We start from the raw sequence: 26,992 nt of genomic DNA on the forward strand, positions 1-26,992 counted from the left end.
GTTCTCATCTATAATACAAATTAATCAAGCGCAAACAAAAGGTAACTGCTGTAAATCGTTGACGACTTCCATCGTCTGCGTTTCGGCTCCATCATCAGATCAACTTCAGACCTTCATAAAATTGTAGTGGTATAAAATCGGTCCACAAATGACGAAAATATCGCTGGACATACAAAAAAAAAACATTCATACAGCCGAACGTAGAAAAAAAAGAGTTTAACCGACTTCCAAAAAGGAGGAGGCCTTTTTGGAAGTCGGTTAAAAACTCTTTTTTATGGTAAACTAGCGGACGCCCGCGACTTCGTCCGCGTGAAACTCGATGTAAACTTTCAACTACCTCTACCCTACCCCTACCATACCCCTACCCTACCCTTACCCTACCCCTACCCTACCCTTAACTTAAACATTAATACAAGATATTCTTTTGGAATAGGAGTGTAAACGCCGTTCATTCGAACACAATTACACAAATATATTTGTCTCCTTTCCCCTACATTCCTTATTCTCGTGGGAGAAAGAGACAATTGGTGTAATTGTGTTTGAATTTTTTAATCTTGATATTTTTTTTTTGGAATTTGAGTAATAAAAAACCACATTTGCTATTTCATTCTACATAGGTATATTTCAATAAATCAACATAATAAAAATATATACAAGACACACAAAGTCAAAAGACAAGTAATGTTCAAAATCATCTTTGGAAACTTATGGGCACATAGTTATTATTATATTTATATAAAAATTAAAGTACCTGAGCTTAATAAAATTGTTAGTCAGTCTTAGATACCACTAGACTTATTCTACAAAAAAAATCTGAATTCCTAGTTTAAGACACGATACTTACTAATTGAAGAAAACAATGTACGAAACTACGTATCTGTATTATCTACTATAGATATATCTAGTTGAAAAATTTTAATTTATATTTTAATTTTCAAATAATTAATAAATATTTGAAATAATATTTTTCGTCTATTTTATATGTATACTCAGAGGCACAATTGTCCGTCAACTTTAATATGATGCGATTGAATACAAGTGGGCGGATAATTGTGCCTTTGAGTATATTTTTCACATACATTTTGCTAGTTCTAGAAGCGTTAGCGTTATTTATTTAATGTATGTGCAATTAAAAAAAAATCTTTGCTATAAATTTATGCTGAAATTTTGAATTTATGGTAAAAAAAAATACGTTCAGAAAAAAAAAGTTACATAAATAAGCGCCAGTTTATAACTTGACAACTTCGTTCGTAATACTGCCGATGCGGGAGCGGGCGCACGCACGATTTCACACCCGCGCAGTCTTTCCCCTCGTCGCCCGCATATCATGGGAGTGTCATCAACGAACTTGCCAGACTATAGAATCGCGCTTCGGTCGATTTAGCTGAAACCGTAGTCCACTGTAGTTTTAAAAACCATGTTTCCAAGTCTATATGAACACTATTATTAAGTTTATAAAACAACTGGGTACGTAACGAAGATGAAGTCAGTTTCTTTTATGTTAAGGAATTCATTAAAAAAACAAATTTATGATAACCAAGTACAGATGGACATAGTTTTTTATCCTTATACTATAGATTTAGTATACAGTAGGTATATACTACGGCAGTGATTTTCTTATACATACGAGTACAAATACAACCACGTAAAAATAATTAAATAAACAAAACAGTAAAAATATTCCTACTATCTATTTTACAATTCATATGTTAAAAAAATCCGTCAAAAAAACCTGGCTTACTCATCGATCTCCTATTGAAAAGTGGATGCACAATCGGCGACCAAAAAAGTGGGGACACTCAATGAGTGCCAAACACAACTTCTTGGCACTCAATTCAAGTAGTCGCATTTGCAAATTCTACCTTAAACTCAATCCCTAAGGTTGAATTTGCTCCGAATTTGGGATTTTATTCTATATTGGACTGTATTTAAAGACCTTTAGGTATAATTTTCTTTACCAATAATACTAAAAATGCCAAAGCAAAATTGGCCAGTTTTTAAGTGACATTTTCTATATGATTGTGCGTCCTTTTATTATAAGAGGTCAATGGACTTACTACATTGATTCAACACTCATTCGAGCAATGTGTTAAAAAAGGTTTCAAACATTACTCTTCAATACGATTACATGCATTCAAGATATACATAGCAATTAATGAGACAATACTGAGATTACGTTATCCTAAGAACATAGTATTTTATTCAACTATCTACGAAGCTGTACAGTTTTCCAATATGTCTTTATTTACAGTATTTATACATCTAGAGTGATTCAACTTGATATTATAACAGAAAATGGAAAATATATATATATCTTAACGCTTTACACGCCACATACTTAGAATTAGGTAAAGCCGAAAGCTGTCTATGGTTAATTTTAATTGTGTGTCATTTTGATCGTCTTGTAATCTATTCAAATTAATTTATTCACTAAATAAAAAAAATTAAAACCTTAAACAATAAGGGCAAAAGATGATAATGATGAATGAAAAAGCCCTTATAAAATCATTTTAAATCTTGAAAAAAAATAATACCTATAGGCTAGGCTAAGCCTATAGGTATTATTATATCCTATGGGTCTACAACATATTGCTTTCTCTATCATTGCGATAATACGAAAGAGAGAGCGATATTTGCGATTCCGCCGCTATTGGTTGACAATATGTCTTTCTCTTCACGATATATGTCGTCGAATCATGTTAGGTCTACTTACAGGTGTAAATAATTTTAATACATAATTTCGTTTTAAATTAAAGTACCTATTTGTGCTTTTATTATAAAAGTTGTCATATTTATGTACTTAACTTGATAAATTGATTTTTTTATTATATCTTGTAGTTAATCCTAGCAATTAATTTCTAAAATCTACTAACAATCTTCTCGTCAATTATTTTCATGTACTTTACTATCTATGTACAGTTTAACTTATTCTTGTTAGTTAGTTTAGTTAGCTTATTATATAAACTTAAAACATTTCTGTTTGTCGTGAGGTATTCTCGTTTTGAAGAGTACCGAGTCGGCGCGATACTGCGTAGACAATAAGGGTGTATAACCCATTACCTGTAGCGAAAAAAGATGTGTTATATGTGTAATTTTATAATGTTTAGGGCGCAAGTTAGCCCTTGACTACAATCTCACCTGATGGTAAGTGATGATGTAGTCTTAGATGGAAGCGGGCTAACTTGTAAGGAGGAGGATGAAAATCCACTTTCACTTTCTACACGACATCGTACCGAAACGCTAAATCGCTAGGCGATACGTCTTTGTCGGTAGGGTGGTAACTAACCACGGCCGAAGCCTCCCACCAGCTAGACCTGGACCAATTAAGAAAACCTCAATAGGCCCAGCCGGGGATCGAACCCAGGACCTCCGTGTTGTAAATCTACCACGCATACCACTGCGCCACGGAGGCCGTCAAGCTTATTGTAAACATAGGCATTTAGAGCTTAACAATTTGATAATCTATACTTATAATAAAACTGTGACAGGTCAAATTATGTACATTGAAGATATTTTGAAAATTTTTGTTGGAGGGCATTACATAATCAATACTGAAGTCAAAAATATTTCTTTTCGATTTTTTGTCTGTCTGTGACGATGCCCCGCGCGCACGACTTCATACCCTTCACACGCGCATTCCTTCCCCCCTCCCCCTTTGCCCGCATATCATGGGACTGTCATCAACTTGCCAAAGCTATAGATATTTTATATTTGTGAGATGTATGTATAGAATATACGACATAAGGGCACCTTTTCGAATTTGCATATTCAATTGAACTGCATGGATAATTCAGTATGATAAAATGAATTCAGCACTATAGCTTGGCAAATTCGTTCATAACACTCCCGATGGTCCGCGCGGACCGGGAGGGGGTAGCGATGCCCCGCGCGCACGACTTCACACTCGTGCAGTTCTTCCCCCCCTGCGATATCATGCGAGTGTCAACGAAGTTGCCAAGCTATAGGACAGTTACCAAGTGTTTGTTACCTGAGAGAAGAACTGTATACACTTGTGTCTCTCGTGGAAATGCGTTTCGTCAGCGGACAGCGTCACCGGACAGCCCGGACAGCGGAACGTCCACCGTGACGTCACCTGGAACATGGCGATACACATATTGTTGCATTTTTAGACATATCGATAAAATATTGACAGTAGGGATTTAGAAAGGGGTAGCGATCAGTTGGTAGAAACGACTTGGGATATAAGGCGCTCGTCGTCCGGTCGGCTTCAGTGTGCTCGTGGCGTTCGAGCCGAACACATTTCTTGTTGTGTCATTCTTTATAGGTTACATGGGATAGGCGGGGAGAGTGAGAGTGGAAAAGGGGAGTGTTTGTTAACTGTCAAGGGCGCCTTTAACCCTACACACAACGTTCACAAGTGCGTGACTCCACTCAAGATCATTCTCTGCCATTCTAGGGTCTTATTTTGGTTTACAGTTTGATTTGTTAATTAAGTAGTCCTGACAAATGTTGTGAATCATAACCTTTGTTCGACATTGGTTTTCTTACTTTGTAATCCACCTCTGAGTCTGCTAAAAATTGTGTCATTATGAGGCTTTCGGAAAAATTTAATCAATATTAAGTAATTAATATAAAAACAAAGATTGTAGGGGTGTTTGTAAAATAAATGAGGTTATAGGATTTCAAAGGCCCCAGGATTGACACACTGAACAACCCACAGGCCGCAAGGCCTCAACCCCGAAAGGAGTTGGAAGAGCATATCGGAGGAGAAAATTCCCTCAAGGAAGCAAATGCTTCAAAAGCCGTACCCCCGTCCGTTTTTCGAAAGAAAAAGACCCACACATCATATGCCTGTAGACGGCAGCACGCATCTTAAAAGCTACTCCCCAAGATAAGCTTGCGTAAAGAGATTTTACTACAAAAATTGTCATAATCATGAAGCCCCGCTTCACAGCTACTATTAGTCAGTGGCGTAGCACTTCATAGACGCAAAAAAACACTGCCTACCCTAAGGACTCACTAACAAACTTATCAGACAAAATACATAGTTGGACAAGGAATTTTCCGATTTTTAATTATAGTATACAGTGCCCTTGTTAAAAACCTTATGCACGCCACTGCTATTTGTGTATACTCCACAAGTAGTAGCGGTACAAACACACGTCACCTTGACGGGCGGCTTGCGCGTGATGTGCGCGACGAGGAAGTTCATGGCGATGTCCTCGCAGTTCATGTACTCGTCCACGTAGTCGCGCACGGCGGCCGGCAGCGCGCGCCAGTACGCCCACAGGTAGTAGCGGTACAAACACACGTCACCTTGACGGGCGGCTTGCGCGTGATGTGCGCGACGAGGAAGTTCATGGCGATGTCCTCGCAGTTCATGTACTCGTCCACGTGGTCGCGCACGGCGGCCGGCAGCGCGCGCCAGTACGCCCACAGGTAGTAGCGGTACAAACACACGTCACCTTGACGGGCGGCTTGCGCGTGATGTGCGCGACGAGGAAGTTCATGGCGATGTCCTCGCAGTTCATGTACTCGTCCACGTAGTCGCGCACGGCGGCCGGCAGCGCGCGCCAGTACGCCCACAGGTAGTAGCGGTGCACGAAGGCGGCTCCCGTCAGCACCATGCTCAGCTCGCAGCTGTAAAATTGTTATTTGAACCCTATTGTTGGGTACATAAGGTTCACAATTGCTTGCCATTTTGAACAAATAATAGACAAAACTTCGTGAGTTTTGTTTTGTTTACTCGCTATCATAAAAAGCGATCTTTGGACTGCTAGGAGTCGAATCGTCGAATCTATACTACAGCCTTTCTTGATAAATACTGTTTACCAACAAATAAATTAGAAATGAGGGTAGAAAACACACATCATTTCATAACTTATTTATTTTAAATTAAATATGGGTTGTTTATAAAATGTTATATAAATTATATTGACCATATCTATTTGTTCTAAACTTATTAATCAAATTAATTTTCATTAATTCAAGAACAAGTTAATTATATTTATTATAAGGTGTGAAATGACTAGTATTTATATCCTCATTTTAAAATTGTTTGTTGGTAAACAGTACTCATCAAGAAAGGCTGTAGTACAGATTCGAAGTGAAGCCAAGAAACATCAAAGTGAAACCGATGATTCAAGTGTGATCATTAGTGACCTCGACTGTAATTCAAGATGTTTGATCTACGATTACGAGAACTTGTATCGAAGCGAGTTAAACGTCGATAAAAATCTCTCATCAGTGCGCATTCTTCAGCAGTGTGGTATGAGTATTATAAATAAATAGATTATATTTACCTGTAATTAGAATTATAAAGGAATCCATTGTTAAAGTTGAGGTCCCAGGCGTGGTACCTGCCAGGAAATCCAACGATCCGATCGCGATGTTCGCGCCACACTCTGGAAATAAAGTTATATTTTTTTTAGGTTTACTTAACATTCTGACTAACTTATCGGAGGTGCGTTTTGTAACCAATATCCCGGCCTATTGGCCTAGGCCCATCTACTTCGGCTATAACAACCTACCCAAAGTACCACCGATCGTCGTGCGTCGTACGTACGTTGCCAGGCAAGAAGCGGTTGTTGAGCGAGTTGCACATTTCAACCGGCCGGCCTCTCGCTTTCTTGTAAGTAATACACCTTCTTCTTCATAAGAAGGTAAATTACTAAAGCTAGAGGTTACACTTGACAGAGTGGTCGTCATTTTAGGAGTGGTGGCAAGCTTTCGACCTGTCGCCATTTCTCCCATAACTCTCCTAGCACATCCGTGGAGCGAAGCATGGAGAACCGTTTTCATTTGCGTCAGTTCAGCGCATTGGTGACATGCCACGCGCTCTTGTTTCTTCGACTTTAGTGATTAAATTAATTACTGTTTAATTAGAGCTTACTGTGCCGTGGGATAACATTTCGAAAGACAAGTGTGAAAATGAATAAATATTATGACCCAACAAATGAACTAACTAAAAATGGCTTAGTTTGTACGCCGTAGAAGTAGGTACGAGAGGATTACCAGCAAAATTTCTGTATAACTTGAGAACGCCTCAATAGAACGGCAGCAAGATCTATATTAGAAAGGGTATCCAAAGCTGCTCTAGTAGGATCTTACCAAATTTGACTAGGCAGGGAGAACAACACGAGCGGAGAAAACGAGTATTAGTTAACTGTCAAGGACATCCTTAACCCTACACCATCGGTCACAAGTCCGAGAATCTGCTCGGAGTTTTTCTCTCTGCCACACGATGAATCCATGGAATGCCACGATATTTCGTCTCTATATACTTTGATTGATAATGATTGCAACATCTTCTCACCTAAACGCAAACACGATCTCGTCGTGTCTCAAGTGCGCGTCGTCGTCGACGCACAGCACCGCCTCGGTGTCGATCACGTTGTAGGGCAGGAAGCGGTTGTTGAGCGAGTTGCGCGCCGCGCGCACCACCGCCACCGGCGCGCCCGACTCCGGCCACGCCTGCGTCGCCGCGGGCGCCGACACGCCGTTCCACACCACCACCACCTGCGGACGACGGCAGCTCATGAGCGGTGCAAACATTGATGTTACCAACATGAACAACCTTTAATAAATCCTTAGGTATATGAATTCAACATGTCACAATGTAATGGCAATGAGCAGGACATATATATATATAGTTAGAAGAGCCGATGGACGTTGTGTCAAGATGCTCGAATGGCGACCCCGCGAAGGAAAGCGCAGTGTTGGCTACTCCTCATTAAGTGGACCGACGATATTAAAGAAATTGCAGGTAGCCGTTCAAAACCGTGTTATTCGAAAGTCCTTAAGAGATCCTATCTCCAGCAGTTGACAGTGATGATATAAATTAAATTTTATGAAATGAAAGATATTGAGTAGTATTTTCTTACTTTGTTTAAATACGGCAACCCTCGTAGTCGCGCTAATGCCGCCGCTAGCACCGCTTCTCTTTCGTATGTCAGTATGACGATAGTAAACTGCTCCCTGGGCCGGTCGCCGCCCAGCGCTTCGCTGAACTCCTTCCCGGAGCCGCCCGCGCCCGCGCCGATGGGCCGGAAACCAGCTGTGGAACCCATGAACCGCGCCTCGGATGTCACCGGCGGGTCCCACGGCAGCTGCGGATACAGAGCGAAGGGTTCGCCCCACTCGTTCCACAATTCGTATCCGTGGAGCAGGGCCAAAGAGTAGTTTCGACGATAGGCCGGGCTGGGGTACGGAGCTTCCGAAGGTCCGAGAGTCTCCTCAGGTTCCGTGTCGACGGCCGGCGGCTCCAGTTTGGGCGGATAGTAGGAATCGTTGAAAGCGGGCGCCCCGAGGGTCGCGACGGCGGGCTGCGCCGGTATGTTCAGCCGCGTTCGTACGGTCGCGAGCAACGAGTCCATGCTGGCCTGCACCGAGCTCAAGTAGCGCTCCCACAAAACGCGGCCTTGCCTCCGAAATGCGAGCAGGTCGGCGTCCGACAACGCTCGCAGTAAGAAGTGCAACTCCGTCACCCGAGCCTTAGGGAGAGACAGCGTCGCTCGACGCCAGTCGAGTACTTCGTCGAAGGGCAGGCGGATTCGATCGCCGCCTAAAATTATGGGTATAGCACCGGACCGCAACGCTTCGTACAATCGAGCTTGTAAAAGGGCCGTCGTGGCGTAACTGTTATCGGCTGGCGCTAATATTAAAACAAAAGTAGAATCTCGCAAAATAGAGCGTCGCGAGCGATCGGTGCCGCACAGCGCCCAGTCACCGTTCGGGACGACGGCTCGCCTCTCTATCGGCGGATCGCACTCAAATTGTAAGAAAAACACATCGGACAGCGGAGCTGCGCTCGCAGCTTTTCTTAGCGTCTCAATGAGGAACTTATCGTTGTCTACGCTCGATGCCGCCGGCAATGGTGTTTGCGAACCCTGAAAACTAAATTTTGCTTATAAATGCATACTAAAATTTAAATCGAAGGTCGGTTTTGAAGCAGCATACCTACCTGAGTATGTACTTCCGTCTCGCGGGTGCTATGGGAGCACAGTCAGCCCACACGTCTCCCCCAGGGGGTCCGAGCGCGGGCGGGGTCACGAGGTCGAAGCCTGGCCGAAACTGCTGCATGGTGAAGGTAGACTGAGCGATCATTGCTCTGCCTGTAGACGCAGTGTGGAAGGCGTCACCAGACCCAACGGACAGCTCGCGTCTCGCCAAGTTCAACAGAACGTGGTTTCGTCCATCGCCACCCCAGTACGGCAAACTTTTTATAGCACTCTCATTCAACGACAACTTGTACGTGTCTGTTGTTGAACTGAAAAATATAATACTATTAGATAGGTACCTCTTCTCTTTCTACAGGTGATTTCACGCTGTTTTCAACATTATTGTCTGGAAACCGTTAGTAAGCCGCCAATTTTTCATTTTGAAATTATGCCAATGGGTTCATGCACATTTGCAGCTATAACATTTCCTGACTTTAAGATCAATGAATATAACATAAAACAAAATCTTACGAAGGGCTTTTATCCAGGGGGAATCCTTCGCCGACCAGAATGAGATAAACGCACGCTTCATTAGGATTGTGCGTCAAATGGGAATTGTAACTCAGCGTTTGTCGCAAGGTCGTCTTGAGGAAGCCATCAACTTCGGCGCCGGCGAGCGGGGAATATTTCTCGGGATCGTAAAAATAAATTGGGAAACCAGAGGTGAGAGAGCAACGGGAGTGGTCGAAGCACGAATGCATACGACAATGGACTTCGGAGGATGAGCTGATGGGCGAGAGGATGGGAGGTGGCTGTGAGGGAAGGATTTGTGCGGGAGGCGCCAGCTCGGGGGAGTCTCGTCGGATAGCCTCGAGTTGCGCAAGGCGAGCCTGGTCGGCGGACACGCGTAGCCTTTGCAGTTCAGCTGTCGCTCGAGCGTATTCAGCTTTAACACTGTCCGACTTGGCACTAGCCGCTGCTGCCTCTCTTTGTAGTTTGCCCCGCCTTTCTTCTAATTCGCGCAATTCAGTTGACACTGAAGCCTGGGAGAGATAACAAAACATTCTACTTCAGTATATGTCACAGCCGTATTGTGTATTACAAAAGACGTGCCTGATTAATAAGTGTTGCCATTTTCTAATACACTTTTCAATTTACTTTATGTAACATGGCGAGTTTTACGTTATGGCTGCATTTACATTGTGGCAAAAATTGTAATGCATTTTTCATGTTTTAACTTATTATTAAATATAGCCTACTAACTACAAGTAGACTAAATAAAATAAATAAATAATAACATTCCCAACTGCTTGTCTGTTAAAGCAAACAACAAAGACCATTTATGGGTTCATATCATCATTTTTTAGAGAAGCTCTCCAGAGCCAGGAATCACTCCTTATTCGAAAGGGATCTAGAACTTAAACCCACCACACTGCTCCAATATGGGTTAACAGCAAGCAGTATCTTCATAGTTATATTCCACAGAAAGAAGGGTAAGAATGTCAAAGGTAGACTACGCGCCACGAAAGAAGTCCTGCTGCTAAAACATGAACTAAAATTGACAGCGCCTTACACAAATGACAATAAGAACACCAATATCAAATAACAATGAGCGCCATGTATGACATTAGCACCGCGTATACGAGACTTGTTTTGTGGCGCGGAGTATACATCACAATAATTTGTAATCACACCTCGGAGTACCTACTAACTGTTTGGTAATGATATAAATCTTCTCGAGAATATGTTGGAGTTTGTTAGAGTTTATTGTAAACTAAATATTATGTTTTACATAATATCATAATTTAATAAACATAAAAACCTTAATGCGAAGCATCTCTTCAATTCTAATTTTCAGATCAACCACATTCATAGTAGACAGATCGCCCAACGCTTCCAGAGTGTGGCGCATGTTACTGCCGCCCAGTGTCATTGAAGTAGCCTCATACTGTGAACACAAATTGAGTTGAATTGAAACCCAATTGTAGTTTATAGACTTTTACTTGCACTTTCACCTGTGTAGTTCCCATTCCAGTGAGAATAGAGAAGAAGAAGAAGAAGAAGAAGAAATACTTTATTGCACACAAAAATACAATTATAAATTGAAACATTAAAAACATTTAATTAACTTAGCATGCAAAGGAGGCCTTATTACTATAAGTAATCTCTACCAGGCAACCCCTGACGAGAGAACTTGCGAAGAAAGAGCGGGAAGGTGCAATACATTATATGTAATTATATATATAAATAATTAAAAAAAAAAATATATATATATATATAAATATAATATTAAAATTTACATATGTATTACATAATATATTACAACTAATACAAATATATATATTTCGGAGGACTGAATAGGTATGGGTCAGCTATGATGGAATCTTGGAAATAATATTGCCAGTAAATAGCAAAATAATCACTTTAATGTAATCACAAAATTATTTAACAATAACAATTAATTAACAATAATAAATTGAATGGAAACGCGGTAAGTTTTATGCCATGAGGCCGTTCGTCCCATTTTTCTTATGACAGTTCTACTTTTTCATTCCATATTCCATATTCTTTTTCTTCTTCTTTTAAAAACGTCCAACGACATTCCAACTGGCCATGTTACACATGTACAGGCCTTCATGGCATAAACCTCACCCAAGTGCAGTACTTGACGTTTCCTACTGCCGCCATAAGATGGCACTATTATTATCTAATCTCCGACACGGCCATCCTGCGTTACACACGTCCCAGTGTGTTACTTTACTGTAACAAACTCACGAGGAAAGTATCAAACCGCTCGGTCATTCCTGACCTTCAACATAGTTAAAAGTTACTGATTTTTGTATCTAAATGTTTCCAATAGCTATTAAATTAGTCGCTACAAAAATTCGCATTAACTATTTGGTCAGATCAAAACAACAGAGTTAAACAAAATTACCAACAAAGGAAACTCTGTTTTCAAAAATTTTTAGTACTAATCAAAATTCAAAATCAATCAACTAATAAAACTCAGAGCTGAACTAACTTTTCTCTTTTATCACAAGTTTGCTTCAGCATGTCAAACACATGAAAGTAAATCAAAAACAAAACATTCAATTCAACACGTAATCCATGGCTACACAAAGCCTAGTAACCTCCAGTTACTCAACAACCCGCGAACCCCACCGGGAACGCTGAGCCTCCATAGACTCCCTGGTTTCCACTGAAACCCGACCTCCGCCAATGTTGTCTGCGCACCGCGTACTCACTTCATAATCGCAGCTACTTTACTCTATAGCGATTCGTCAGTTAAGTTCCAAGCCCATATTGCAGACTCACAATTATGCACAGATAGCATTCAATGATTATCATGATTATTATTTTTCATTTCTCAATGACCAAAACTAAACTGTTGTTTACAAATTTTTAGTCAAAGACAAAAGTTTACAAAGTAAAACAAACTGAATTGGTATAACAGAAATAGCGTAGACCGTTCTTGGTTTTCACGGCAATTATAGACAGATTTCGCATTACTAAGTAAATCGTCATCACCTCTTATGTTAGAATTAAACTTCACTTTACCTAGTGTCTTTAATAAACCACAAAACGAGAAAACAGATTCTCACTCAATTAAAATCTCTAGACTTCTAGAGTCATCCGCCACAGTCATGTACTACTTCATTTAACGTGAATACGTCAACACTCAATAGTTAACAAAACATGAACATTTTTCTACAGCTTCTCGAGACAACACTCTTCTCACCACGGCTCTCACAGCCGAACAAGCAATCGCAATTGCTCACGCACATCCATCACATGGATTGCGACTTCATCCATCACATAGATCACACGCATTTCACAGCCGATAGTCTACTCGAGTTGCTATTGATCATCTCACATCATGATCATCACTTACATCATTAACATCGCTTACTTCAAGTGGTACATGACCTATTGGCATCTTCCCCCAATGCGCGAAAATTCTCATGGAAGTCTTTGAGAATTCGGCTGAAACTACCTGCTATGCTTTTAAACTCGTAACGATCATTAATTAAAACTTCTGTAATTACTAAGGACCCTAAATTTCCTATCTAATTTAGTTTTATTTTCCTTTCAAATCAAAACTAACTAAACGCAAACACTAAAATAGCTTTGTCATTACTCTCTAAATTCTATGTCACTTGTTCACTATAGTCGAATAATAAATTAAACGATCTCCAATTAAGTTTCCTGTGATACCATTTTTTATTGAAAAAATAGTGATGTGACAAAGTGAACGAACATGACTAACTCAATATGTTCTGAACCAAATTAGTAAATAACAGTTACATCTGTTATTTATTGAGAAATTTGTCAGTCTATGGCTTATTAATAAACGTAAAACCTATTTTGAGTCACAGTGATGAAAATAAAATTATTAAGACCTTATTAAATCTGACTAATAACTGAGACAAATACAATTAAATCAATGCTTTCTTAGAATTTCATTTTAAATTTCATTACTCTAAAGGACAATGGGCAAAAGCTGTATCGGTGAACTGAGTAAATCGAATTTATATCACAAGGTTTTCATGATTATAATTCATTTTTTAAATTATAAACGTTACTTTCATTTATAAGATATCACGAAAAACCGTCAATAAAAATGAATAAAAATAAAATACTATTTTGTCTTTAATAAGACCGCCATTATTTTTCTTGGAATGTTGTCATAGTAATTTTTACTTACATGTCAATCATGTAACATGTCACTTATTTTATTTTTTCATTTTATTATTTATATCATTTTGACGATTTAATACCGCTATTGTCCACGTTTATTCCTATCGTGAGAGAAATAAGACTACATAATAATATTAGAAGACTCCTTATGAACATTATGGATTAGTGTAGGGTACTTAATATAGTTTAAGTTTTAAATACATCATGGACATCAGTAAGTAAAGTCAACATATTAAGATGCGTAACTCGACACTCGCTGATTACCGCGAAATGCGATGAATTATCACTAGATGGTAAATTATATTTAAAGGTCTTTAAATCAAATATTCAATTAAGCTTTATTTCATTGTGACACAATAAAGTTGATACCGATACTGATCACTTCATAATCGAGGTCAATGTCCTTTTCAAAGCGGAAGTAGTGGTACTCTTAGAGACTAGAGCAAATAGGGAAGAATTGGTCAATTAAATATTTTACACAATTTTTCTTTCAACCGTCTGTCACAAAGCGTTATGATAAATTCATAATTCTGTTCAAAATTCCTCTTTGAGAGCGAAAGAACTGAGACACTATTATTTACCAATACAGAACAGGACATCACTATGACAATAAATATGGTATCATTATTATTTTACAAAGTGACATTAGCATCTGTCAGAAAATTTGCAGGATTAATGATTTGTCTAATTAACGTTTAATTTTGCATAAAATATGAAAAGCTGTAAGCCTTGCTACGCACTTATCAAAATCTCTAATCTCAAAGAAAATCAACAGTCAAGGTTTGATGTTAGTATGCAATACTCTAACTCACAATAATATGGTTATTTCAATCCGGTAACCAAAATTCACAAAACGTTGCCTCCATCCGGCAACTCATTGGGTGACCTCTATCCGGTACCCAGAAACTCACAAGGCGTTGCCTCCATCAGACAACTCATTGGGCTACCTCCACCTGGTACCCAGATATCCACAAGGCGTTGCCTCCATCAGACAACTCATTGGGCTACCTCCACCTGGTACCCAGATATCTACACGGCGTTGCCTCCATCAGACAACTCATTGGGCTACCTCCACCTGGTACCCAGATATCCACACGGCGTTGCCTCCATCAGACAACTCATTGGGCTACCTCCACCTGGTACCCAGATATCCACACGGCGTTGCCTCCATAAGGCAACTCATTGGGCTACCTCCATCCGGTAACCCAGATATCCACAACGACTACCTGCATTTCCAAGCTATTTAGCTTGAACATGCAGGCTATCTGAGCGACTTGCATACTACGTCATACCACCCCCTCGTCATTGTTCAAAAGTCGATGTTTTTGTCATCAAAATTGTCACAATCAGGCATTTTGCGTAAGCGATGGTGTACGTATTTCTAAGTATGGTTAGAGTTGAAGGCTTTTAAAATCGTAACGGAAATGTATTGTTTCGAATTGTAATACTTCTGCAACTTTGAAATGTCCTCTATACTTAGGATCGAGCTTAGTTCGGTTTCGTTCTTGCCGCTTAATTTGCCCGTAACGTTGACGATTCAGAAAATCATCTAAATCAAAATCAATCATCCAGTATACCGTGAACTAGGGTTTCTACTGCATGATTACATTTCAGGGATTTGCACTTCATAGATGCATACACCCATACCCTGTGCCTAAAACTTATACTGTTACAAACATATTCAATGCCTTACTAAAATAGAACTTAATAAAAAGTATAATCGATAACCAAATTGAAATTTCATATCACTGATAATAATGTACAGTATTTTAGTACCTTTACACTTTAACAACGACTAACGTTGATCTTAAGAGGCACTCTTATTTGTATGTGAATTGCGTTCAAAGAAAAATTCATACCCTGAGGCAAAGTTCTGTTCACGCCTCTGTATCAGATATTATAGTAATCTGAGATAAAACTTGAACCTACAAACTTAACGACTACGTGTTGTAATTTTCCAGCAAGTCTACGTTAGTCTAGAAATACAGTCTTTAACTACAATCAACTCCCCAATCAAACAAAATGAAAACTGCCCACCAAATTCAGTGACCTCATCACACCGCATACGTCCACTCGTTTCGTTCTGCTAGATTTGGCAGTAAGTTGAGTGCTACTCTTGAGTGTTAAGTGTGTTGTGTTCTGAAGTCGGAACTGTCCTTTGATTGTCGCACGAACGGCTGTAACATTCAAAAGATTTGGGTACAACCAAATTTAACACAAACATGGAATTTCATAGGTATGAGGGCTGAGGCATAACTATAAAGACAATCGTTTCAAGCATATCAAGTCGATACGAAATACGGACGATACCTTCTCATCATCTAAGCTTAGAATGTTACGAGAGCGTCGATCCACGAAACGCGGACTTTCAATCGTCGACTTCCAATGTGCACAAGAATGTCGGCCCACTCGGTCGGATCAATTAATTACATAACCCCATTTATTCGTATTGTCAGTCAAACAACAAACCATTATGTAAAATTTACTCATTATGTTCGGGAAATTCCAGAAATTCCAGTTATAATGCGATAATCCAATACAAACTCCATATTGCTATATCATCATAATCATCATCCAACATCATCCTAAGATACTATCTCAATCTCAGCGCTGACTAAAAATTGGCACTTTCTCGGCCTCATCTACATTATTCATTAAAGAACTCGCTACATCTGCCCGCATGATACCAGCAAAGCCGATAAGCACTATCAAAAAGTAAGAAAACAAAATCACCGAATAATTTGATCAGCAGCTTGTCTTCACACATGTGAACCTCCGCTGTGACCGTCACTACTTCGCTACCAGTCGGCGTCAGCTGATGCTACTAAACCAGGTAACCCGCTCACGTAGTTCAAGTTGTTGCTTTGTTTCTTTTTTATCAGACTCTGGACGTCTGATTAAATTGGCAATCCAACACTTAGCTCCTATTATACTACAGTGGTTCACATGAAAGAAAAAGAACAAGTTATTAAAGCGAGAGAGAAACATTTTCTCAAATTCTACTCTCTACATATTAGGAAAAGCAATCTGTGAAAACCACGTTGCGGCTGAGCCTTTCATAGCCTTACTAAGCATAAGAATAAGTTTACTCCCCTGTACATCACGATCCGACAAGCAAAATAAATCCGTTGTTCCGTTAGCCAAGCTCAAGTCCGTGTCTGCATCTTTCGCCTGACAGTTGGGTAGGACACTGGTCTTGTCCTTAGTAGGCGGCGGATTGTAAAGCGTTTTTACGAAGAGTCATTTGGTATTTTGCTGTGCCCCGACTATAGCCTGCCAACCAGCTTTACTGACAGATTCACGTGGGTCGCACGATCCGTTTCCACTTCTGATTTCGGAGGACTGAATAGGTATGGGTCAGCTATGATGGAATCTTGGAAATAATATTGCCAGTAAATAGCAAAATAATCACTTTAATGTAATCACAAAATTATTTAACAATAACAATTAATTAACAATAATAAATTGAATGGAAACGCGGTAAGTTTTATGCCATGAGGCCGTTCGTCCCATTTTTCTTATGACAGTTCTACTTTTTCATTCCATATTCCATATTCTTTTTCTTCTTCTTTTAAAAACGTCCAACGACATTCCAACTGGCCATGTTACACATGTACAGGCCTTCATGGCATAAACCTCACCCAAGTGCAGTACTTGACGTTTCCTACTGCCGCCATAAGATGGCACTATTATTATCTAATCTCCGACATATATATATATATATATATATATATATATATTTGTATTAGTTGTGTATATATATATATAATATAGAAACAGAGCTAGGCTATTTTATACAAAGGTATAAAATAGCCTATAACACTCAAAAACAAATAATGTAGCTTTCTAGTGATAAAAGAATTTTCAAAATTGTTTTACTTAGTAGATCTATAGTTTTTCAGACTTAATTTTCTCTCAACAATTATCTATCATAATATTTTTACCAATTTAAACAAAATATTCAGATAAACTATCCTCATTAATCACTCTATCTATAGGTATGATTGGTTATATTCTGTGAAGAATGAGAGGGATTAAGCCAAATAGTTCACCATTCTGGCCCAGATTTCACACATGCAGGAAATTGAGAAAATTCTCAGGTATGCAGGTTTCCTCACCATGATTTTCCTTCACCATTTGAGACATGTGATATTTAATTTCTTAGAGCCATGATAGCCCAGTGAATATGACCTCTGCTGCTGATTCTGGAGGGTGTAGGTTTGAATTTAGTCTGGAGCATGCACTTCCAACTTTTCAGTTATGTGCATTTTAAGAAATTAAATATCTTTTATAACAATATATAGGTAATATTATATACTCCAATATCTAGACTATAGCAGTATGCCTGATGAAAGAATCTTACTGGTACTAGAAGTTTTAATCGCTGACCTGATTTCACCTGCATATTGCCTGCTGGTGAAATCAACTTGCAATCTAATTGAAATGAAAATCTAACATTCCAATAATTATAAATGCATACTAAACAAGCATGTCTATGCTTGTGCATGTCTAGTGTATAAACAACTTGCAGTTGCATCTATTAGGTTTTCAAATTTTCTCTTTGGTTTTTCTTAGCAACTATTTAAATTTGGTGTATCACACCTATTCTCCCAGAGTAGTGATGGTGGTTGGGGATAGGTCTATTTCACCACCAGTAGATAGGAAAGTTAATGCTGTTGACTGTACAGCTGTGCCAAAAGTATATTATATCCAATGATAATTTTATATTATACATCGGTTACGTCCCTACAAAATCACCGCAAAAAGTGATCTGAATAATAGGCTACAACACTGAGCACACACATGCACAATTTTGTCTTTAATTCTAATATAAGTTTATGAATATATAGTTTTTAGAGTTCCTGAACACACAACTCGACATTGTATGATATTTAGGTATTATTTGTTTAACGAACGTTCATGTTGACCACAACTAACATTGTGTTGACTATAAATTTCCTCTTTTGAGCGCCTCATTTTTCATGCGCTATTAACACATCTAACAGTATTTAATATCATTGATTATATCCCTAACAATATTAGTATGAATGCACAATCCCACATTAAATTCCATAAAACATTTGTGCTTCTTACCTTTGACAGATAATAATGAGTAACCAGCGGCACCACGAATAATATCACGGATACCATCAGGATAACGCGGGACAACTTCAAATGACCGAGCCATTGGCAAATACGCTCGTGCAGAAACATTTTCACTTTGCTTGAAAACTTTAATTATCCATTAAATATTATGTTACACCAAATTTTAAAAAGAGAAGTTCTTTCTTTCCCATTGATTTTTATAAATTTTAGCCAGCAGAGGAATACAGTAGTTAGTCTGAAATCTGAATTCAAATTTCAGAATCACAGATCACTTGAAATTAGTAATATTCAGAATATGTATAGATTATTATTAATCACATTTAGATTTCAGAATCAGAAACAACCACCACAAACGTAACCACGAAAGCACAATCACAAACGGCTAAAAAGATACACGCACAGATCACTATGTACTACGAAAGTGAAACACCGAAAAAAACATGAATTTTTTACTGACAGTGACACGACACTTGACATCACAGATTAATAAATTTTTTTGACATTGACGTAATTTTATCACGAAATAGAACCTGTGTATCACAGATTATAATTCGTGATAAACTGTCAATAATTACACCACACGCATTATCTGGGGGCATGTGCTACGTGTACCCTTGCCAAAATGCCAAGTCGAGCAAAAAAAAGCGTAAAGTAATATTTTATGTGTTGTTTTTGATGGCATTTATATATTCAAAATACTCTGTTGGTAGGCACAAAATGGCTAGAACTCTGAGTCTTCTCGTAACGTAATGCCAGTTAAACGATAACAACATGTCTCGTTGGTCCTCAGTCCTGTGGTTCACTTTTTTTATTGTTTTTCAGCGAAATCTTAGGTACGAGTAAGATTCTGACACAGAACACTATTAGTGTTCTGTGTCAGAATCTTAGCTCTTGCGAGTCTTGCTCGGGCTTACAGTTAGACCATTTAAATTTTAATGGTCTAAGTGCTCGGGCTATAGAATACTGAGGCTTTATTTCTTTTAAGGAATTTTCAGTAAAAGTTCTCAGCCCGGAGTTAGAAAATTGGTACTGGTGTTATACGCCTGGTGTCTCGGAGAGCACGTTATACCTTTGGTCCCGGCATTATTATTCACATCTGCCAGTAGTCATTAAAGAATTAATTTAACATTATCCTAAGCCCACCGTCTGCCAACTCGCGTTGGGGCAGTGTGGTGGGCCACACTGCCCCAACGCGAGTTGTTTAGACCCATCTAAGAATCATATCAGCTATCAATTAAGGAGGGAGATTTAGCACTGACATGGGCATAAAATATCCCAAGTCGTGGAAGATGATGATTATTGTTTCATAGATTTAAGAGTCGGCACGGAGGTTTCACGAAATCAAGTCAGGTGTCCCCCAGGGATCACTTTTATTACCCGTGCTTTACAACTGCGCTATGTAGTAACTTATCTAAGTACCTAACCTACTTGAAAAAACTATATTATTTTTTATATGTTTATAATCTAGTTATTATTCATTTTATTAGTATAAAGACACTAATCAGACTGAAAAATAAAAAAAAACATTGCTTAACAATAGCGTCCCCTTTTTAACCGATTTCCAAAAAGGAGGAGGTTCTACGTTGGGCTGTATGTATGTTTTTTTTTTTATGTATGTCCAGCGATAATTCCGTCAATTATGGACCGATTTTGAAAATTCTTTTTTTGTTTTGAAGGGTTTACTTCCAGGGTGGTCCCATTTTTTTCATGTCAGGATCTGATGATGGCATCCTGGAGAAATTGAGGGGAACTTTCGAAAGTTGTAGAGACGGCTAGTGCGTTTGTTAGTGTTTCCATAAGGTATTTTAAACTACTACAACTTTATGAAGGTTTGGAGTTGGTCTGATGATGGAGCCGAAACACAGACGATGGAACTCGTCAACGATTTACAGCAGTCACCTTTTGTTTGGGCTTGATTAATTTGTATTGATGAGTACTTTCCACCTATATGGGTTGTGACTGTATTAAGGGTCTGGTGATGAAGACGAGGGACAGTGAAGAGAACTCCTCGACGGTTCACAGTAGCTACCTCGTGTTTGGACTTGATAAATTTGTATTGATGAGAACTTTCCACCTAGATGGATTGTGACTGTATTAAAGGTCTGGTGATGAAGACGAGGGACAGTGAAGAGAAGTCCTCGACGGTTCACAGTAGCTACCTTGTGTTTGGACTTGATAAATTTGTGTTGATGAGAACTTTCCACCTAGATGGATTGTGACTGTATTAAGGGTCTGATGATGAAGACGAGGGATAGTGAAGAGAACTCTTCGACGGCTCCCAGTAGCTACCTTGTGTTTGGACTTGATAATTTTGTATTGATAAGAACTTTCCACTTAGATAGGTGGTGACTGTACAGTAGGTATGCTAACACTAAAAATAAAAAAATAAAAATTTTGATATGTTATTTTTTGCTTTTTAGTTAAAGTTATTTTTTGACTTGGAAGTCGGTTGAATTTTTTTATTAAAATTTTTTATCTACTAGAATAACTTGATCGATTGAAAATCACAAATCCACAAAGTTGAATGCAAAAAAGTTCGTCGCATACTAGTAATTATATGATTTTACATAACTACTTAACTGATCCTTTTTAGCTTGCGCTTGATTGCAATCACGTCATAATTTAGAAGTTTTATAGAAACTGGAAGCTAGTAGATAGCATTCCATATCTTACAATATTAGTAGCTATAGAAGTATGAATAGATTTAAATAGGGCGTAAGGACAATTACCAAAAGAAGTTGCGTGCGTCTTGATAGTACCTAAGCTATTAGTAAAAAAAGGTATTTTTCATATAACTAATACTCTTTTATTTATCTTTTAAATATTCATCTCTGAAAAACATAAAAATACGTAACAGTGAAGTACCTTCTTCAAAACGCAGCGCAAGCGTAGCGTAGTTGCAGTGTCCACGATATTCTGGTAATTTTTATTTTATAGTTTTAAACAGAATAAAACATGCTGTCGCCTGCGCCGCGCTTACATTTAATTTAGGTAAGTGCAGTAGCACACAAAACTTTATTTTATGAATAAACATCCACTATGTACAAGTAACATATTACGTTGTGATGGGTCTGAAATATCTTTTACCTTAGACAAGTACTTACTTCCAGCCTATTATTAAGTATTAGGATAGTAGCTTATCTAACATTATTTAGGTTAGTATAAAGTTCCAAGAATATGCAGAATATGAGAATGCTCAAAAACGCTAGTAAAATATTATACCTATAGGTAAAGAAAGTTCGTGTGGTACACACATTATAGTCAATTTTGCAATGAACAACTGTAATACCGTATAACTCCACTTATTAATAACATCTAAGTAAAAGTTTAATAAGTGTGCACTGATATTAATAAACTTAAAATCAAACTTTCAACACAATAACATTTTCAACTTACTGGTATTAAGAGCTGCAATATTCTTTAAACGATTTTAATGAGTTAATGTTTACCACAAATATTAACTTTAAAGAGTTAACTTTCTATTTCAAATTTATAAATAGCATTTTTATCTCCATGATGCTCCAGTAGGTGTTTAAATAATACATCTGACGTGAAATTGAGACAGCATTTGGAACAGGTCTGAATACCTTTATTCTTACCAGAGCACTTTTTCATATGTTCACGTAGTGCTGGTAGCTGTAAATAATGTAAACCACAGCGACATTTATATAATTTTGCCATTTTGAAATTCACTTCTTCCTGGTTATTTAGTATTCTATTTTTAAAATTACCGATGGTTTCATTATTCTTTAGGCAATCGGTTTTATTTTGTTTACGATTAGTAAACGGTTTCACCTGTATTGTTTCGCTAGTGAAATCAGGGTCCGTGTCATGTAATTTCAGATGACCTTTTAGTTTTCCTTCATCAAAAATTAAATCACATTTGATACACCGAGCTTTAGCTGCATCAATAAGACAAGAATGATGAACCGTATTACGCATGTCCCTGATGCATACCTCACAATCTATACATTTATAAAATGTATAATCACACACAATGCCATTAAAAGTTGGTACTAAATTATTATTTTTTTGCGAAATACTGTTCTCCTCAGGTTGGTTACCAAGCAAAACTACTTTGATTTTGAAATCATTAAAACTCGGAACTAGTTTATGTTTTAAAACGTGATCATCAAAGTTATCTGCACTTATTAATAAACCACAAACGTAACATTTTTTACAATCATTACGAAAACATCTGTGGAAGTTGTAATTGTAAATATCTACAAGTACGTGGCAGCATCTACATTCATAAACAACATAACACTTTTTTAAATTTGATATATTATAATTTGTATTACGATCTTGTTCCCGATTGAACATAACTATTTTATATGATTTTATCGTAATATCAGGTATTGTGTGGATTTTTTCATGATTATTTCTTGCGGTACTACACTCAAAAGATAAATTGCAAAAAGTACACGCGCTTATTTCAGAATTTGGACAAGTCACTATATGACTGTAAATAGAAGCAGAATCTATAACACATTCACATTTTTCACACTTATATATTATCAAGTTAGATGGACCTTCCTGTATAACTGCCATTTTTAATCTAGTTTCGTATTTGTAAATTGAATCCCCTATTAGCATATCCACTTTATGTTTGGGTAGAGACTTGTAAATATGTTTTAGCCAGTTATTAATATCAGAACCGAAATACATCACATCAAAAGAATAATGCGAAAATTTTACATTTTTCAAATCTGTATGTAATTCTAAGTGTTTAGTATAGGACGAGTTGACAAATTTTAACTGGCACTCTGAGCATGCGACAGCATTCACTTCTATTTTATTGAGATTTGTATGTAAATGACAATGTTCTATTACTTCATCATACGTGGTTATTGATAAATCGCAATTTTTACATGTATAAATTGACATTGTGTCCTGCTTGGATACAATATTTTCATTAGTACTTGTATTATTATTGGTTATAACCGCGTTAAAACTATGTTTTGATTTTTTATTTCCAATTTTCGAATTCTCATAACAATGAAAGGGCATATGTAATTTATAAGCAGTTTCAGAAAATTTTGTATTACAAATAGAACAAATGCAATAATCATGTATCTCACAAAGATGCCCTTTAACCTCAAATTTTGAAATAAAATGTTCATCACACATTTCACATTTGGGAAATTCTGGTATTAGAGGTTTCATCTTCTTGTTAGTATGCAAGTCATAAAATGTAAAATCTTGCAGTTTTAAATTCTTATAGTTTCGATGCAATCTTTTATGTGATATTATTGATTTATTGGAAAACATTAGTCCACAGAATTTACAAATATATTTTACAATGTTTACACAAAGCGATTTCAGATGAATATCTGCTCTATGAAGTGTATATATGTAGCATTTGCATACATTACAATAATTAAAACTGAGATGTTTCTTTGCAAAAAGACTTTTTGATATTTTAATAATATTCTTATGTTTATTATTAATGTTTGCTTTGGAATAATTTTGAAGGTTGTGTGGATTAGCTTTGATATGTTTCTTATCATTGATAAGAGGTAATTCTGTCCCTATTATTTCAAAGTCAGTTTGCGTGAAATTCCTTAGTTTATGATCATTATCGTGACTGGGTTTAATAGTAGGTTCAATTAAAATATCACAAATTTTGCAATATATTGACTTAGATGATTTGGGTTGTCCTAATTTGCAAATGTGTTCAGAAATTTTATCACTAAAATGCATAGCACATGTGGAACATTTATACAAAATTCTAGGCTTAACTTCAGCAAACACTTGTACTATTTCAAAATAGTTAGAGCAAGTATGCTGCTTTTGATGAAGTTGAGCATCATTATCCTTGAAAATTTTATGACATATTGAACATTTCCATTTTTCTTGAATCTTTATGTGCTCAAAATGTTTGATGGCAGCTCGAAAAGTAATAAAGTGAATATTACATTCTGAACATTTGTAAAGTATGATTTTTGAAACTACAACCTCTACAGTTTCATGAAAAAGGTTGGCATTATCTTGACTCCTAAAATCACCTATTGTAGTAAAATCTCCATTTTTGGAATAGTTAGTATCTAAATTGTTAGATCCTGATACAAGTTTTACCATTTCATCTTCATGACTTTTGCGCAAATGAGTATTATATGATAATATGTTATCATTTTTTGAATTACAAAATTTACACATGGGATTAAATGATGATGTATTTATTTTGATGTCCTTATTTGCTTTATGTTTAACTATACAGTGACTTCTACAAAAAGTTTCTTTATCATAATAGTGAGAACAAATTGGACAACTATAAATGATGTTTAATTCACTAACATTACTTTTCTTTTCCATTTGTTTTTTTGTACTGATATTAATGTTGTGTGTTAAAACTGCTTTACTAACTGTCTGCATGTCTTGTTTGATTGCATTTTTTTCTATATTTTCTTGCGAAACCTGCGCTTTTTTAGCATATAGAACGGAATATAAATGATCAATAAGATCTTGTTGATTAGGAAAGAGCATTTGACAATGAAAGCATGGTTTATGTAAATTAGTAACAACATTTGTTTTTAGTTCGTACATGTTGGGCACAACATCTTTTTCTTTATAATTCTGGTCTATTATATTTTGTCTATATATGGGATATATCCCTTGAACATTCTTTTTGTTTCGTTTTAAATTATCTTTAGTATTGAATTCTGTCTGACATAGGCTACTCTTGCGTTTATTTGTGCATTTGGGAAAGTCTTCATTAACACAATTGTCCAAAGCAGTGTGAACTCTCATTCGATGAATATTTAAAGACACATTGCTTGGGAAAAGTATTAAACATATGTCACAATATCTCATAGTTCTTTTTAAATATGGTTTCATATCCTGTAACTTGACTTTTACTTCTTTTTCTAATGTAACTTCTGATTTCTTTGTTCTTGCTGGATTTGATCCAAGTACTATTTCAGTGTTAAAACAATTTGTCACATCTGAATGTATACTTTTATTTAAGATATTTACATCACCAGAAGCTTCATCTGTTACAATATTTGTATCGATTTTTGTGTTTACAGGCACACCTGAAATACACAGTAAATTAAATATTAAATCTTTGGATTCCAAATTTGGGTTTTGTGTTTTAAAAACGAATACACATATTAAATAGTATAATGTAAATTACCTTCATCGAAATCCATAATTTCTTGTTTAATAACTGATAAATCTGGAAACATTCTTTTTATGATTGGATTTTCAAATAGGTCATGCTCTTCTATATCAATATCCTCAGCCATTTTGAGGCTACAAACAAACACCAGATAATATTATCTAGCTCAAAAATAAGCTTATTAATTAGGTATACATTTTGTAGGTAATCCTGAATTTTGTAAATGTTACCAAATAAAAGTTTAAAGAGATAATGAAAATTTTACCCTACCTTACCCTATAACTTCATGTTAAGTGATTACAGTGGAGATGGCATTTGCAGACTGAATACACGGCTAATTTGTTGCCGGTCTTCTAGTTATTTGTATTTTCTACACCATAGTCATCATCATATTATTTTAAATGGTGGAAACTCTGGTAAAATGTTAGTTTTACATCTTCGGTATCGGAAAATGATCGCGCACTGCGTTTATACCGTCTACACAAATTCCTTAGAATATATGGTAGGTGTAATGGGTGTAACATGCTTTGATAGAAAACAGTGTATTTTACTGATTACTTAGTATCTAGGCTTATCCGTTTAAATACTCCAGAAAGCTCTCTGATAATCAGAGAGCTTTCTGGAGTTTCTGAACTTAATTACACATGAAATAAGGATTTGCTTACCCTAAATAAATGATGAGTACACGTACAAGCTCTAATCTCCCTCTCTCTCTCTCTTGTGCTCTCTATACTCACTCTAGAAATCAGAGTAGATCATCAAAAGTTTATGTCATCTTTAGATATTAAAACAAATGTATTTTTGCAAATCGAAAGATTATTATTATTTTCTCAGCTTTTTTTAAATACTTATTTATTACACAGAACACAGATTAGTAAATGTGATATTTTTTACCATAGATAATAGATATTCTTAAGATTCTTATAAAGTCTAAATTCTAAATCCTCAGACTAATTACTAAATGTCGTGACTCACTAGACTAGACGTTACCCCATACACAAAATATCAGGAATCAAAGATCGATCTAACGCGCATATAAAAAACTTTTGATAGAGGATCGATGTTTCAGTTTTCGTCTTGGAAAGAGCTCCATAAAAATGCCGGTTTGCGTAATTAATTGGCATACAAAACGGTCAACAACTTCTAGTTTACCTAAAGATAAAGTTAC

At 36.9% G+C, this 26,992-nt stretch overlaps 2 protein-coding genes across 4 annotated transcripts; both read right to left on the reverse strand.

Moving 5' to 3' along the window:
* Window positions 1–595: 595 nt before the first annotated feature.
* LOC112045658 (exostosin-3) lies at window positions 596–19,121 on the reverse strand. Of its 3 annotated transcripts, none has more exons than XR_008252446.1 (10): window positions 18,693–19,121; window positions 10,723–10,848; window positions 9,432–9,943; window positions 8,924–9,229; window positions 7,845–8,856; window positions 7,277–7,479; window positions 6,264–6,365; window positions 5,129–5,601; window positions 3,989–4,093; window positions 596–3,060 (listed from the first exon to the last, which is right to left on the reverse strand). XR_008252446.1 is itself a non-coding variant. In XM_052891507.1 (10 exons), exons 1-10 carry the CDS (start codon window positions 18,810–18,812, stop codon window positions 2,956–2,958), a joined length of 2,766 nt encoding a protein of 921 aa, XP_052747467.1. In that variant the 5' UTR covers window positions 18,813–19,121; the 3' UTR covers window positions 596–2,955. The 3 variants fall into 3 exon arrangements, 1 of the variants encoding a protein (XP_052747467.1); XR_008252447.1 differs by lacking the exon at window positions 18,693–19,121 and adding an exon at window positions 12,793–13,433; XM_052891507.1 differs by having other exon boundaries at window positions 5,427–5,601.
* A 1,211-nt stretch (window positions 19,122–20,332) lies between these two features.
* Window positions 20,333–26,711, reverse strand: LOC112045654 (zinc finger protein 91). The gene is made up of 3 exons (XM_024081925.2): window positions 26,490–26,711; window positions 25,840–25,958; window positions 20,333–25,738 (listed from the first exon to the last, which is right to left on the reverse strand). Exons 2-3 carry the CDS (start codon window positions 25,949–25,951, stop codon window positions 22,176–22,178), a joined length of 3,675 nt encoding a protein of 1,224 aa, XP_023937693.2. The 5' UTR covers window positions 25,952–25,958; window positions 26,490–26,711; the 3' UTR covers window positions 20,333–22,175.
* Window positions 26,712–26,992: the final 281 nt, after the last annotated feature.

Source organism: Bicyclus anynana, chromosome 4 (genome assembly GCF_947172395.1).
Source record: "Bicyclus anynana chromosome 4, ilBicAnyn1.1, whole genome shotgun sequence".
Taxonomy (NCBI): Eukaryota; Metazoa; Arthropoda; class Insecta; order Lepidoptera; family Nymphalidae; genus Bicyclus; species Bicyclus anynana.